The 15,914-nt window shown below is 38.2% G+C and overlaps 1 protein-coding gene and 1 long non-coding RNA gene across 3 annotated transcripts in view; one reads left to right on the top strand and one right to left on the bottom strand.

The window, feature by feature from the left end:
- LAMA2 (laminin subunit alpha 2) overlaps nucleotides 1-4,135 on the top strand; it is a 607,678-nt gene extending 603,543 nt beyond the window's left edge. Inside the window, exons 62-63 of the mRNA XM_049695645.1 lie at nucleotides 675-897; nucleotides 2,439-4,135. Coding sequence (XP_049551602.1) covers nucleotides 675-897; nucleotides 2,439-2,596 — 381 coding nt within the window. The 3' untranslated portion in view covers nucleotides 2,597-4,135. The remainder of the gene's footprint in view (nucleotides 1-674; nucleotides 898-2,438) is intronic.
- The window catches only part of LOC117196971 (uncharacterized), a 60,709-nt gene that overhangs the window by 25,542 nt on the left and 19,253 nt on the right, over nucleotides 1-15,914 (bottom strand). The gene's annotated exons all lie outside the window — the stretch shown is intronic.

Genomic DNA, 15,914 nt, shown 5'->3' with positions numbered 1-15,914 from the left:
TTCTTCATCAGCTTCAAAAGAATTCTGCAATCTCAAGTTTCAGGGCCCATTCTGTGTTACTAAAAACAGATTTTTCTCATTTAGACAAGAACTCCTAGTCTAAGTTCTTCATTGTTAAGAATTGAACTGGCCTTCTGGCTCAAAGTCTTTGGTAACTGTGACATGAAACTTGCCCCAAAATGTAATTTATGTAACTCTCAATCCTATATATAAAATAGATTCCGTGAAGGAAAAAATATACAATTAAAACATCAAAATCTTAAAAAAAAAATCATCCTTTCAAATGAATTTGTAAACCAGATTCCTAAGAACTCCCACACTCTAAAAAGATCTGTGGTAGAATTTTTCCCAGTGTATACTACATCCTTTTTTTGTCACCCGGCCTCAAATTGTATTTGACATTTTCTGAAAGCAGAGTTATTTATTACCAGCCTCATACGTCTTGCCTATTGCTCCCAACAATGTCTGAAAGTAAAGAGCATAATTTGTGACTCCTGGTCATTAAATCTGCATTTTAATTTCTGTCAAGTTTTTTTTTAAATTTAATATGCCTAAGTTATTCATTTAAAACTATTTCAGCTAATGACTTTTCTAGAGATAATTTTTACTCTGTGAACCACCGTGACACCCTTCCAATGTAACCATCTGTGGCTGTTCAATTTCCTGCTTTCTAGCTTATGTTTCATGTGGACAATGGCGCCGGCCGATTCACTGCTGTCTATGATGCTGGGATCCCAGGGCATTTGTGTGACGGACAGTGGCATAAAGTCACGGCCAACAAGGTCAAGCACCGAATCGAGCTGACAGTAGATGGGAACCAGGTGGAAGCCCAGAGCCCAAATCGAGCATCTACATCCGCTGATACAAATGACCCCGTGTTTGTTGGAGGGTTCCCAGGTGAGTGTTGCCTACCCCAGCAAGAATATCTTTGCTCTGTTTTGTTAGTGGTTTTGAACACATTTATATTCTATAAATACATTCAAGAATGTGTGCTTAAGTATACTTGCTTCCTAGCTTTAGAATCTGCTCCAATAAATAATACATTATCTGACATTTCTAGTGTGTAAAATGAGCATTTTACTTATATAAACCACATGGGACTGAACTTTTCATGATTGCCTCCAAAATTTCATTCGTGGGAGATGGAGGCTAGAGGAAATGCATTTGGCTTATAAAGATATGAGGCATTTAACAGCAATCAGGGCCAGAATCGGTGTTCTTTCTCATTTTTAAAAAATTAATATACCAGAGGAATCATTAAATGTTATGGAACTTATTTCCTCAAGTTCTGGAAATCATTGGGTTAAACATAGCTAATTTCCCCCTTAGGCTATTATAGAGTTTATATGACAAAGAAACCCAAGCAATAAATCTGCATTCAAAAATACCTCTCCAGCACATTAAATATAGCATGTGAACCACAGAGAGTTACCCAAAGTGCCTATAAACAAGAGTGCCCAACTTGATAAGAAGTAAGCCAACAGCCTCTTAATAAATACTGTAGTAATGCAGACTGCTGGAATGGTCTTTCAATATTTTGGCCAGAGAAACCTTTGTCCCCATTTATATAGAGCTCCTCTCCTTAACAAAACAAGCAAAATGTATATTAAGCAGCAGTTGATGATGGAAAAGATATAGAAGTCATGGGGACCAATTCTGAGTTCCTCTTTCCAAAATTGCTCCTGGGGTTTGGAAAATATCTCCTTCTGGGAATTCCCTGGCAGTCCACTGGTTAGGACTCTGTGCTTCCAATGTAGAGGGCATGGATTCAATCCCTAGTGGCTCGGAGAACTAGAATCCTGCATGCCTCATGGCGCAGACAGAAAAAAAAAAAAAAAAAAAAAAATTTCGGGGACAAAAAGAAAAAGAAAATATCTCCTGCTTCAATCAGGACAAACCCCAAGGTATTATGAAGGAGGTAATATACTTCTCCATTTACAGTCTACGAAATGGGATCTTAGCACCTAGTAGGCCTGCTAAAAGAAGGGACTCTCTCCTTAAGAAGAGAAAGATTTTGTGTGAGTTCACAACAAACTTAACCATTTGGGATTTATCTTTACAATGGAAGAAAGTAACAAAGTCAACATTAAAAGTCCATGTCCTAATTCAGTACTTAAAGTATTTGATCAGTTACTTTTTGGTTCATTAAATAAAATTTAATAATTTTAATTCACAACTGTAAACTTGTCCCTTCCAAACCAAATTCTTTGATGTCTTCAAATGTGTAATTATAGATGTCTCCATATTTCATAATACATAACTATAAAAAAGTTGATGTTTCTCTACCAGTTTAACTGTTAGTAGAGCTAAGAACAAAATCACTAACTTTACGTAAAATAGCATTCCCATTGCATCTTAAGCTAACAGCTGACTCTGAAGCATGCTCTTAACATAGTAGCTGAATTTCAAAACTGAGCCCTCCCTGCTTGGTTTTTCAGAGGGCCTCAACCAGTTTGGCCTGACAACCAACATTCGTTTCCGAGGTTGCATCCGATCCCTAAGGCTCACCAAAGGCACGGGAAAGCCATTGGAGGTGAATTTCGCCAAGGCCCTGGAACTAAGGGGTGTTCAACCTGTATCATGCCCAGCCAACTAATAAAAATAAGTTCAACTCCAAGAAGCGTCCTCCAAAACAACCGTATCAAGTAAAACAAATGTATTTTACTTATGTATGTTATTAAAACTAATTTGTGCATGCGTATTAAATTCCTTCTGTATTCTGATGGTGCTAATTCAGACCCCAGACTGAATTTTAATTCAAGTTCTTTCTCAAGTCCATAAATATTAAACCATTTACTGCATTCTAAATAATTGCTTGTTTTGCGTGATTTTAAGGATAAAAGGCAACTGATCATAAATTGTTGAATTTGCAACATGCCCTGGAGTCATCTCAAGAAGAGCTCAGATGTAATTTGTGAAGGCAACACTTTTTTTACTAACTCCTATTAATACTTCTGTCATCCTTTTTCCATGTACGTCAGCTTTGGCTTTCTTTCGGGCCACTGAAAACACAGTGGGTTTCGGATGCGGGATGGGAGGAAATGAGCTCCCTTTCCCCGTGTTTGCGAAAAGCATTAGCAAGTCATTTCCCTGATCCAGATTCATTATTGGAGGATTTAACTAGCTACATGAATGGATACCTTTTTAGGCTTAAGGTGGAGAGTATAGATCAGATTCAGGCCAGAGAGCTTAATTACTTGATTTGTTTGTTTGATGATGACTTATAGGCTTTGGGGAGACACCAGAACCAAGCTCCAGAATGACAATTTAGCACACATTTGATACTACAGTACTGAGGCTCTGGACTCTTTAAGTTTCCAGTGACTATCACAATCTACAGAGGAAAATCACAGAGGAATAATGCTGAAATGCGGTTTTTACCTATGAGGAAACAACAAAGCTGAAACTTAAAAGGCATACACCATTGGGTCTTTTTGAGTTGTAATTTAACCTAACAAATTAATGTCCTAAAAAAACTGCTGTGTTTTCTCCTTCTTTTACCCACTATTTCAATCATCTTCAAAGGGATCTGGGAGAAGACAGGCCTAGATTTTATTCATCAACTTAAGGAAACGTTTCATTTGCCACCTGCAGTAGAAATAGTTGTAGTCTAATAATGCTGAACATTTCAAGGAATAGATTTTCCTCACAGTGGTAATTTTAGCAAAAGAAGAATAATCATCTCTGACAGTGTTATCCACAGGGGAAAAGGAGGTGCTGTTTCTAATCAAGGAGATGGCTAACACACTCTTAGCATTTCATCACTGGCCAGTTGCTTGACCCAATTTGTCCACACAACTTCATTCTAGAGCAAGCAGTTCTCAGCCCTGGCTCCATTTTGTAATTACCAGGCAAGCTTTCAAAGAACTGGTGCCTGGTCCAGCGATTCTGATAGCCTAAGCATGAAGATTTTTAAAAAGCTTCCCAGGCAATTCTGAAGGGCCATCAGGATTGAGACCCACTGTTCTAAGAGAAAAGGTATCCACTGTGGCAACAAAGAATTGTGGAGTCATTTGAAAAATCTGCTGTTAATTTTGTCTTGGCCATTTTCACACACAGAAGAAAATAATGTAATATTGTATCTAGTTAATGCCTTTTGACCAACCTCTAAGCAATAAAATCCTTTGAAAACCAATGTGTTTTGAAAGTGAAGGTATTACTTCTGCACTGGACACTGACATGACTTTTGGGCTTATTCTGGATAATGAATAGAGAAGCAGGAATAAAGATGCTAGGCTACTAAATTAAAAGCTAATGCCATTCTTTCCTGAATCTTGAAACAAAAGATACATAAATTTGAAAGCAAAGGTACTTAATCAGCACTCCTATCAGAGTCAAGCCCTGCTGGAGTCAACTTGTACATCAGTGCCTTAGAAAGGTGTAGTTGGAAGGATTCTTTGAGATCAATAAATACAGTGATTCTTAAGTCTAGCTAGACATTAAAATTGCCTTGGGTACTTAAAAAGAAAAAAGAAAAAATCTTACATCTGAGTATCACCTAGACCTTAAAATATAATCTCTGGGTAAGGCCCTAGCATTGGTATTTTCGAAACATTTCCACTTTATTCTAATGTGATTCTAAGGCACCCAGGGAGATTTAATGGTGTGCTCAAAATCCCACATTAGTTGTTTACCAAAGTAGTCCCAAGAAATGGATCTGGACCCAAGCAGCTTTCACTAAATCAGGTAATTGGCTAAAGTTGTCCACACAAAATCCACATTCGAAAGTGGCTCATGAATTTGTATGGACAAAGCTTGTCCAAATTCTAAGATGAGAAATAAAGAAATGTTATGAAAGGGAAAAGTTTCTCTAACATATTTTAAACTAATTTTATACCTCAAAAAAAACAATTTTTATTTCAAAACAAGGTAAAATGTTTTTTTCACCCAACTTTATCCCCTGTATAATGTCCTCACCTCCTGCCACCTACAGCAATCATGAAGAAAGCAGAATACTTTTCATTTGATTTTTTCTGAACACCCATTCCTACCAGGTTGTCGGCCTTCTTTAAAAAGGTGCTTTGCACTCTAGAAGAAAAACATTTGTGAGGGGAGTTTTATTGAAGTTGCCATGGTGAACACTGCTGACAAAGGAAAGTAAGGAACAGAGCAGATTTCAGCCCCAAATCACCAGAACACTGGCAGACACTTAAAGCTTCAGTGGTTTTAAAAATCATAACTGTTTTCTCCTCCTTTGATTTAGCCTATTGTCTCCAACTACAGAACTCTTCTAGGTTTTCTGCTTAACAACAGAGAAAAAGACTACTTTGACAAATTTTAAAATCCCTTGATTTTATGTGAGTTATTTAGTGAATTATTTTTGTATATAAAATTGGTATCTACAATTAACGTGAAAACAAAACACAATACTCAGTCTTCGTAAGTACAGAAGGTAGTCTTCTTTTCCACTACCATTTGCAAAGATATGACTTGTTACTGATGCAACTTTTTTATCTCTGTTTTTCAATCTTTTTATCTGTGTTGAGTCAAGAGAGAAATACAAACAAATATACTGTACTCATTTGCTGGACCTGAGATTAGTAGGTACCGCAAACCAAAGGGCGCATGAAGGTAAGGGATGCCCCAGGCTGGGCCCTGAATGCCATTATTTTGGAATCTTGACACGCAAGCTGGTGACTCAGATCTCTCTTTTGCATTTGTGCCAGTTATCTAAGTTAACATGACATCTCTGCCCATTACTGAAGTGAAAGTGTGGCATGAATTATCTCCCTCCAAAATTCATGTGTTGAAGTTCTAACCCCCAGTACCTCAGAATGTGACTGTATTTCGAAATGGGTTCTTTCAAGAGGTAGTTAAGGTAAGATGAAGTCAAATGGGTGGGCCACAATCCAACATGACTGATGTCCTTATAAGGAGAGATCAGGACACAGGGCTAGAGAGAAGACCATGTGAAGACACAGAGAAAAGAGGGCCATCTATAAGCCAAGGAGAGAGGCCTCTAGGGAAAAAACAGCCCTGCTGACATCTTGAACTGAGACTTGTAGCCTCTAGGATTGTGGGAAAATTAATATCTGTTGTTTAAGCCAGCCAGTCTGTGGTACTTTGCTATGGTAGTCCCAGAAAGCTATCACAAAGGCTTTCTGCACAGATACACAAGTACATACCTAAAGCATCAGCACATTTCAGGTTCCCTGAAGAGTGACATGTACATCAGAGAAATCAATTGTTTTGAACAGTGACTATTATCACTTATGTAAGTGAATAGAAAAAAAAAAATCGAGACTTAAAAAAATATAAAAGAATTTTCACAACATACTTAAATAGAGGAAGTTGGTTAATACATGCTTGGGGATATTAGGAATAGCTAGACAGCAATTATAAATCAAAGAAATAATGTTCTATTCAATAACACCACTTACTGGACTTTTCAGGAGAATAGGTTTTCTGGAGAGCCAGTTTGTATATTCAGGTTTAGAGAACTATTCATTTGCCCTTGAACAAATCAAAGCTCTGCTTTATTTGGGAAAGTTGTCTCCCTGGAGCTCAGCCCTTCTGCAGGGACATACCTAATGATATATGAGGTGGTGGCAGTGGAGGTGGTGAGAAGTAGATTCTGATATATTTTGAAGGTGGATTGGTATTTCCTGAAGGATTGCCTATAGAATGTGAGAAAATAAGGTACTGATAACTTCTGCTTATCTGAAAGGATAGAGTAGCCAATATTGGGGGAAAGGGGATATAGGTGTAATAGCCTTTTTATAGAAAGGAAAACCAGGAGTTTAGTTTTAGATGTGTTGAATTTAAGCTGTCCATTAGATATCTAAGAGCACTGTACTATAGGCAGTTGAATATACAAGTCTGGAGTTGAGGAAAGAGGTCTAAATATTTATACTTAGATATAACTATGGAAGTCATCCAAATGTTTATATAATTTATAACCACTAGACTGACTGAGATCACTAAGGGAGTGAGTATAGACAGAGGATTATGGACACTCCAACATTAAAAATATTGAGAGAACAGGTGTCAGAAAAATTATTCAGAACTTGAAAATAGGCAAAAGAAATTGCTAAGTGTTCTTTCAGTGCAGAACCAGGCTTCACTTTCTTTTGACTAGGCTATTTTACAACTCTATAGGGTCAAAGATTTCTTGCAGATTTTTGTCTAGTAGAGATGTAAATAGTTTGTTTTGTTTGGTGGCAGAGATAACCCCAAAGGTAACAATTTTGTATCTAACTGAAAAATCTTATCCTAATATTCCTTTGCTTATGTGGGTGTTTGTAGCTTCTCAAATGCTCTTTAGACCAGTTTTAACATCTTACTGGTTTCCTCATTAATTAATGAATTAAATAAAATCTTTGACATGGGTTCACATTATATTTGCCTGAGGGTCATGAATATTTAACCTTTTGAAAACTATACTGTAGCAGGGGAGGAGGAACCAGCTTAATTTAAAAAATCCAGGTCACACAATTTGTTCATTTATAATTGAATTTTCTTAATTCCCTAACCCTATGATTCCATTGCCACATTTCTTGTGAAATAACAAATGTTGGCAAGAATGTGGAGAAAAGGAAACCCTTGCACACTGTTGGTAGGAATGTAAATTAGTGTAGCCACTGTGGAAAACAGCATGGAATTTTCTCAAAAAACTAAAAATAGAACTACCATATGATCCAGCAATTCCACTCCTGGGTATATATCCAAAAAAAACAAAAACACTAATTTGAAAAGATACATACACCCCAATGTTCATAGCAGCATTATATTCAACACAATAGCCAAGATATGGAAGCAGCCTAAATGTCCATCAACAGATGAGTAGATAAAGATGTAGTATATATATATACAGGGGAATACTACTCAGCCACAAAAAAGAATGAAGTTTTGCCATTTCCAACAACGTGGATGAACTTGGAGGGTATTGTGCTAAGTGAAATAAGTCAGACAGGGAAAGACAGATACTGTGTGACGTCACTTATATGTGGAGTCTAAAAAATACAACAACCTAGTGAACAAAAAAGAAACAAAAAAATAAATAAGTATATAAGCAACAGCAAATTTGTTGATAAATTCCTTTTGTTTGGTCTCAATATACAGAATGCACACAAATACTTTGAAATTTTAGTAATGTGTTACAGCATCAGAAATGGGTCAAAACTATGATCTGATGTTTGCAATTCTTATATTTTTGTGTTTTAAAATATCAATTGGTTAATTTTGATATTTTTTGTTTCTCAATGACAATCAAAAGAGGAATTTTTACACTACTCCATGCAGGCACTTCTCAAAAATAACACATTGTTACTGTGAATAGTTTAGTCCCAGTAAATAAAAAATAAACGATATAATTTAATAATTTATTTTCACTCATAACTGGTTTCTAATATATTAGAGACAATTACAATGCATCATATAAAAATTTTTATCAGATGAATATAAATCATGCATCTGATGATGCAAATTTGCCAAAATTAACTTCATAATAGTCAAAACATCAAGGTACCCAGAATTGCTCTGTTGGGTAGTAAAACAACTGTGTAACTGAATCATTATAACGTTTATCTGGTTTTCATTTACTGGCATGTACTGTCACTTGATGTGCTCCAGTGGGCTTTCAACTGTGTAGTTAAGGGAAACATTTCAATAATTATTTTATTTTGTATAATGCCCTTTTAAGTGGGAATAGAAGTATTTGCTATTTTGCCTTTATGAGACAAAATTCCTTTGAGTACAATCATAAAAACCCTGTGGGGTAAAAATCTCCCAGTGAGGAAGTACTGCTTTAGCAATAATTTTCAAGTTATATTGTTGAGACACATCAGTGGATCATGAGGTCAAATAACAGGATTATAAAGGAGCAACATATATAATAAAGTTGAATGGAATAGAACAGAACAGAATAGACAACATCAAGTTGAATTGTACGGTAAGTATTGTTTTGTAAAACTTGTTTTACATATGTATGTGTGAATATGTATATATGCTGGATCATAATGTAAAGTATATGTAAAATGTATTTCTGTAGGTTACGAGTTTAAAAATTTGAAGTAGAGATGATCAGAAACAATAAAATAGGAGGATAAAATGGGAAGAGAAGAATGGGGATAAGGAAATTTTTTTCAGGGAGATTAGAATAACAAATTTGTAAAAATTAGGTACTAATCCAAATTATATCGGTTTAAGCCAATGTAATGTACACTATTAAACTGAATTCTTAAACTACATTAGAATATTTAAAAGTGTAGCTTAATAAATAGCTTACCAGATGTGACTGCTCTGACTCTTGGTACCAGATACCAAGAGGTTCAGTTGTATCCAGAAGCTCATCTCTGAAAAGATGTGGTAACAAAAAGGAAGAGTCATGGGAGAACAAAGTGCTTGAAGGAATAATTGAACAGGAATATAACAGGAACCAAAGACATTAGGCACATTAATATGAAGAGTTATTTTTTTTTAATTAAAACATTGCAAAGGGCTTCCCTGGTGGCGCAGTGGTTGAGAATCTGCCTGCCAATGCAGGGGACACGGGTTCGAGCCCTGGTCTGGGAGGATCCCACATGCCGCGGAGCAACTGGGCCCATGAGCCACAACTACTGAGCCTGCGCATCTGGAGCCTGTGCTCCGCAACAAGAGAGGCCGCAACAGAGACAGGCTCGTGCACCGCGATGAAGAGTGGCCCCCGCTTGCCACAACTAGAGAAAGCCCTCGCACAGAAACGAAGACCCAACACAGCCAAAAATAAATCAATTTATTAAAATAAAATTGCAAAAATTCCATTTTCTTAGAAGACTCTGGAAAGTAGAAACCCTACCGAAATTTTTTAAAAGGCCAAATAATAAGTTGTTCAGATCAACCTTTCAATTAAGAATAAAATATTTCTTAGGATGCCTTTCTAAAAACCACACTGAGATACAAACTAATGAAAGTTACACAATTGTGAGAACTCATACAAAATAAAATATTGGAGAAGATAATATGGTCTATTTTGTGTAGGTTTTTAAAATCCTTTTGAAGGTAAAAAAAAAAAAAAAGTTACATTTACTGAATGTGCTGAGTTGTAGAAGACATCTGCCTCAAATCTATCCCTCTTACTTTTGAGGACCTACCCTTCCCACTATCCCTACTGAAGAAATAGGTGCTAGTTTTGGGTGATTCATCAGTGAATCGCATCCCATTCTCCTGCTTACATTGACTGGGATGATAAGAAATCCAGTGAGAATCAATGAGCTTTCTGTTAGGCCCATTTGAAAATATACAACCTCTCTCTTGAGCTAAGGCATAGTGTGCACAAGGCTGTGATAGCTGGGACTGTTGCATCCAATTTGCTAACATGAGAGGAGAGCCCAGATCTGCCGAGGGATCACAGGATGGAATCTGAGGATGGGACTGGTAATGCATGAAGGAGAGTGGAGAAACCGTATCGTCAGTGAGTAAAACCTCATCTGAAGGTTGTCGTAACTCTGGTCTTTTCAACTACGTGTGGCACGGCAGTTTTCTGTTGTTAAAGCCAATTATCAGAGTTTTCTCTCACTTGGAACAATCGGTTCTAACAGACACGTCATCTACGTGCTGGGCACAACACAATCTCCAAATTAGTCTTCTCAGCAGCCCTTCATGGCAGTGCTGTCATCATCCCCGTTTTAGATATGAAAAAGACAGAGGCTTAAAATAATTAAGTGACGTCCAAAGTCACCCAGCCAGGAAGTCCTGGAACCACTGATTTTATATTGAAAATATTCATATTAGGTTCAATACTTTCTGAAAGTAAAGTCGTAGATTATTATTTTCTTACGTTTATATTGCCTTTTAAAAAATAGAACTTGCCGAATTAAGTTGAAAAGTAGGTATTGTGAGCCTAGGAGTGTTCTCATTGAGAAGAGAGAGAAAAGCTATCATTCCAGATCTTTCTTTCCACAAACATTTTTAACTCCTAAAACATACAGGCACTGTTGAAATGAGAAGCATGTATCTTATCCAAGTTTCTTTAGCGTGTAAGTAAATCCATTAAACCAGCCAAAGCAACACAAGGGTGTGTATTATCACAATATCAGGGGTTTTCATGGAAACCAAGGAAGCAACAGAAGCCTGACCCCTCATAAGGACGTGCGGTCAAGGACTGAAAACCCTCAGGTTCCCCAGCAGCTATTCTGCCTCCATCTCTGCTTCCCACTGGGTCGCTGCTTCACTCTTCCCTCTTTCCAGATGGGATACCCTGCTACGGCCGCCTGTATATAGACAACTTCTGATTACAAAAGTCATTTTCAAGGACCCCACAGAGAAGGACTAGATGCTCTTGATCCAAATTTGAAATTCCCTAAACAGAAAGCATTTTTGGCTAAGCATGAATCCAGTGTTGACCGCTTATGATCAAATCAGTGTGGCCATGGGAAGAATCAGATAGGACAAATATACCTGTTTATAACCCTCCCCAGTGGCTGAGGCAGGAGGGATCCCAGAGAATAGGGAGATTGACTACATAGAAACTCAAAAAAAACTGTTCAACTATCACACAGCAGCAAGACAAAGTCAGTGCTAAATTTAGAGTACATAGAAGTTCAGGGGAGAGGGGGTTCTGTGGGGCTGCTAGGAGAGGCTTTGAGTCCCTGGTGGAATTCTGACTCTGATCCAACTTCTGATCACCAACTTCGACTCAGCACCCGAGTCCAATGTGTGGGTTTTTTTCCCCATATCACCAGCTGGGTGTCCTACAATTTAACTAGTTCTAACACTATCTACCTAGAGATGGTGTCAGATCCCACAGGTTAAAGGCTCAGCGGCGCACAACTACCCCAATCCCCTTCAAATGGCAATCGCAATTCCAGGCTGTCACCTGTGATTCAGAGGTTCCGACCACCTCCTCCTTGGGTTCAATTAATTTGCTAGAGCAACTCACAGAACTCAGAGAAATCTTTTACTTACTAGATTACCAGTTTATTATAAAAGGATAAAACTCAGGAACAGACGGATGGAAGAGATGCATAGGGCAAGGTATGGGGTAAGAGGTATGAAGCCTCCATGCTCTCTGATCATGCCATTCTCCCCAAATCTCCAAGAGTTCATCAGCCTGTAAGCTCTCTGAACCCCATCATCTTAGGTTTTGATAGAAGCTTCATCACATAGTCATGATTGATTAAATCGCTGGCTGTTGGCCAGATACAACCTCATCTCCTCTCTCCAACCCAGAGGTGGGGTCGAGGATGGTGGATATGGGACTGGAACTTTCAACTTTCAGATCACATGTTTGTTTCTCTGGGCAGCCAGCCCCCGTCCCTAGGTGCTTTCCAAAGGTCACCTCATTAACATAACAAAAGACAATTTTTATTGCTCTCACAACTGGGAAATTCCAAGGGTTTTAGGAGCTCTGTGCCAGAAATGGACAAAGACCAAATATGTAAATATTGGTAAATCACTATATCACAGACTTGAACTTGGCCTTGAGGGATTTTCAGGGAAGGAAAGGTAATCCAAACAGGGAGATCTGAAACCTGGACTCCTACAGAATGTGATCTGATGAATGAAAGGATCATATTTTGATAATATATCTAACAACAGAAACAGGCACTGAAAAAAAAAAACTGGCATGTTAAAACTACCACTTTTTTGATATTCCCAAAGAAATTATAAGATTTATGCAGTGTCTCATAGAATCCTTCCGAAAAACATATGATAAATGAAATAAAGTTTTATCACCACAACCAAAAAATATTTAGTCACTGATTAAATGATAATGAGTTTTTAAAATCCTATCTCCCCCTGCTTTTAAAGAACCTCACCTGCCAAATAAATCAATCTAAATTGCTCCATAACTTAAAGGTTTACTCAAAATGCTTGGTTTGTGTTTATTGCAGTCCACATAGTGCAAATATGAAGAAAAAAAAATGAATTTACTTAACAGAATGTCTATAATTGACTCAATCTAATGTATTTCTGAAAAATTAATGAAGCTACTTTTCCTCATGGCAGTAAGACAGATATTAAATAAAAACACCTCTCAAGAGTGAAGAGTAGGGACTTCCCTGGTGGCACAGTGGTTAAGAATCTGCCTGCCAGTGCAGGGGACACGGGTTCGAGCCCTGGTCCGGGAAGATCCCACATGCCGCGGAGCAACTAAGCCTGTGCGCCACAATTACTGAGGTGCGCTGTAGAGACCATGAGCCACAACTACTGAGCCCATGTGTCACAGCTACTGAAGCCCACGTGCCTAGAGCCCGTGCTCCGCAACAAGAGAAGCCACTGCAAATGAGAAGGCCACACACCACAATGAAGAGTAGCCCCCGCTAGCCTCAATTAGAGAAAGCCCGTGCGCAGCAAAGAAGACCCAACCAGCCAAAAATGAATAAATACAGAAATTAAAAAAAAAAAAAAGAGTGAAGAGTAACCCAGTAACCTCTTTCTCATTATCAGCAAACACTTTATGAACACATACAAGTGGATATGGTCACTGGACCCACAGTCATCTCTACTGAATTAAAGTAGATTGTTTTCCCAAATGGAATAAAAATTGTAAAACTCATATAACAACCTTCATTTATGCTTTCTAGATCAAACATTCTAAAATGAGGTAGTAATATTCATAGTGTGATAAATTATTAAATGCCTTTTCCACCATTTTCTCTGATTCTCCCCCTTTCTCTGCCTTTCCACATGTCACCCTTTCATTTAAAAAATCTAATCTTGGTGAATGCCAAATTAAGATCAATGGACATGACTATTAAAAATAAGAAAAAGTGAAGTTTATCGCTCCTCTTTCATCTAGCACCTACTACTGAGTGCCTACTACATGTAACACATTGGCTACGTGCTGGAGACCCTATGTTGAATAATATGGATGGATTCCCTTGTCTCTTTCATTCTTTGGGGAGAAAGAGGTAAGTAATGCAATAAAATAAAATAAATGACATTATGCATTGGTCAAAGCCAACACAAATATAAACATTAATATAACCTATGTACTTCAGTTAATAATCATTTATTAATATCATTACGTCAACTGTTACAAGTGTACCACTCTAATGCAAGATGCGCATCACAGGGGAAATTGTGTGGCGGTATGGGGTGAGGAGGGTGGGAGCAGGGGAAGAAGACATAATGGGGATTCTCTGTACTTCCTACTCAATCTTGCTGTAAACCTAAAATTGCTCTAAAAATTGTCCGTTAAAATAAAGTCAGCATTCTGCCAGTAGAAAATATAAGATAGAGATGTATGGGTGGCTAACAGTATCTATAATGGGTGAGGAAAATAACTATGTTCCTTTATGAACATGTTGAATTTGAGATATGAAGCATCCCATGAATATGTCAGTCATTGGCAGTTAGACGTGTGAATCTTACACTTAAAAAAAAAGATCTGGGCAAGATATATGAATTTGAGAGGCAAGGACTCAAGGACCTATGGAGATTAGTAAGATCTCCTAGGCAGAGAGCAGAGAGAGAGAGAGAGAGAGAGAAACAGAGACAGAGAGATACTGAGGACCAGGCTTGAAGAACCAACACATTTAGAGGCTGGACACGGAAGTGGTGATGTCAACAAAGTAGAATGAGGAGCAGAAAAAGATTTCAGGAAAATGTGGTGTCAGAGGGAACCCCCTGGTGGTCCAGTGCTTAGGACTCCATGCTCTTACTGCCGAAGGCCTGGGTTCAATCCCTGGTTGGGGAGCTAAGATCCCACAAGCCACATGGCGTGGCCAAAAATATAAAAACTAAAAATTAAAGAAAAATGGGACTTCCCTGGTGGCACAGTGGTTAAGAATCTGCCTGCCAATGCAGGGAAGACGGGTTCGATCCCTGGTCCGGGAAGATCCCACGTGCCACGGAGCAACTAAACCCGTGAGCCACAACTACTGAAGCCTGTGCACCTAGAGCCCGTGCTCCGCAACAAGAGAAGCCACCGCAATGATGAGACCGTGCACCACAACAAAGAGTAGCCCCCGCTGGCGGCAACTAGAGAAAGCCTGCGCACAGCAACGAAGACCCAACGCAGCCAAATAAATAAATTTTAATTTAAAAAATGTGATGTCAGAAAAGACAAGAGAGGAGAGTGTTTCGAGAGGTGCTGAATGTGTTTTCTGAAAGATAAAGAAGAGAGTCTTTTGGTAGACAACGTGATGACCTCAACAAAAGCTATTTCTGTAGATTGGTGAAGGAAGAAGTGGTTTGAACAGTGAAGGAGAAACAAAGAACTAAAAAGAGCATTTATAGACATTAAGTATTTCCTATTTTTCTGTAAAGGGATTATTTTGTGTCAGCCCAATGGCTTGCATATAAGTTGCCTCACTCACACCAAAGGAGTAGAATGAAAGATCATTAAACTATTTGAACACATGTGTGCACACACAATTTCAATAAAAGATACTGGTCCATTAAACAAGCTTATATGCCTCCAAAAAAGGCACTGGTTCTCAGAGATGCAGCTCCAGTAACTGAGAGATCACTAACTAATCAGATCACATACGCCCTCTTACCCAAGTACTCTTAGCCAGGTTGCAGTTTGGGAATTGAAAGAAAGCAGAATGTTTCCAGATTTCTAGAGCTTAAATCATTCAGTTAAAATAAATCACTCTCCAGCCATCAATAAGTAATAAAACTTTATACATGTAATAGAGTAGAATAAAAGCAAGCAAGATAAAATCTCAAAGTAAAAGATAAAAACATAGATAATGTAATAGAGTCTAGCAGACAAAAGGAGCAAGTTGAATAAGGCACAAAGCACCAGCACTGCTAACCTCAGCCTCCCGCTGCCTCTCCCCTCTCCCCCGCACACCACAAAGGTGAGCAGCGAGCGCCCTTTAAGACGAGGTGGCTGCAGAAAGGGGAAAGGCCACTGACGCTGTTTTGCAAGCTGAGCTTCTACTGGAAAGAACACCAGACAGTTGAATTCTGGAGGGCTCTATTCTTAGGAAACTCCAACGACCACAAAATCCAACAAAAATTTCTTTGGGTAAACCCAAAAA

The sequence above is a fragment of the Orcinus orca genome, chromosome 12 (assembly GCF_937001465.1).
Source record: "Orcinus orca chromosome 12, mOrcOrc1.1, whole genome shotgun sequence".
Classification (NCBI taxonomy): Eukaryota; Metazoa; Chordata; class Mammalia; order Artiodactyla; family Delphinidae; genus Orcinus; species Orcinus orca.
This window is presented reverse-complemented; position numbering and strand designations above follow the sequence as displayed.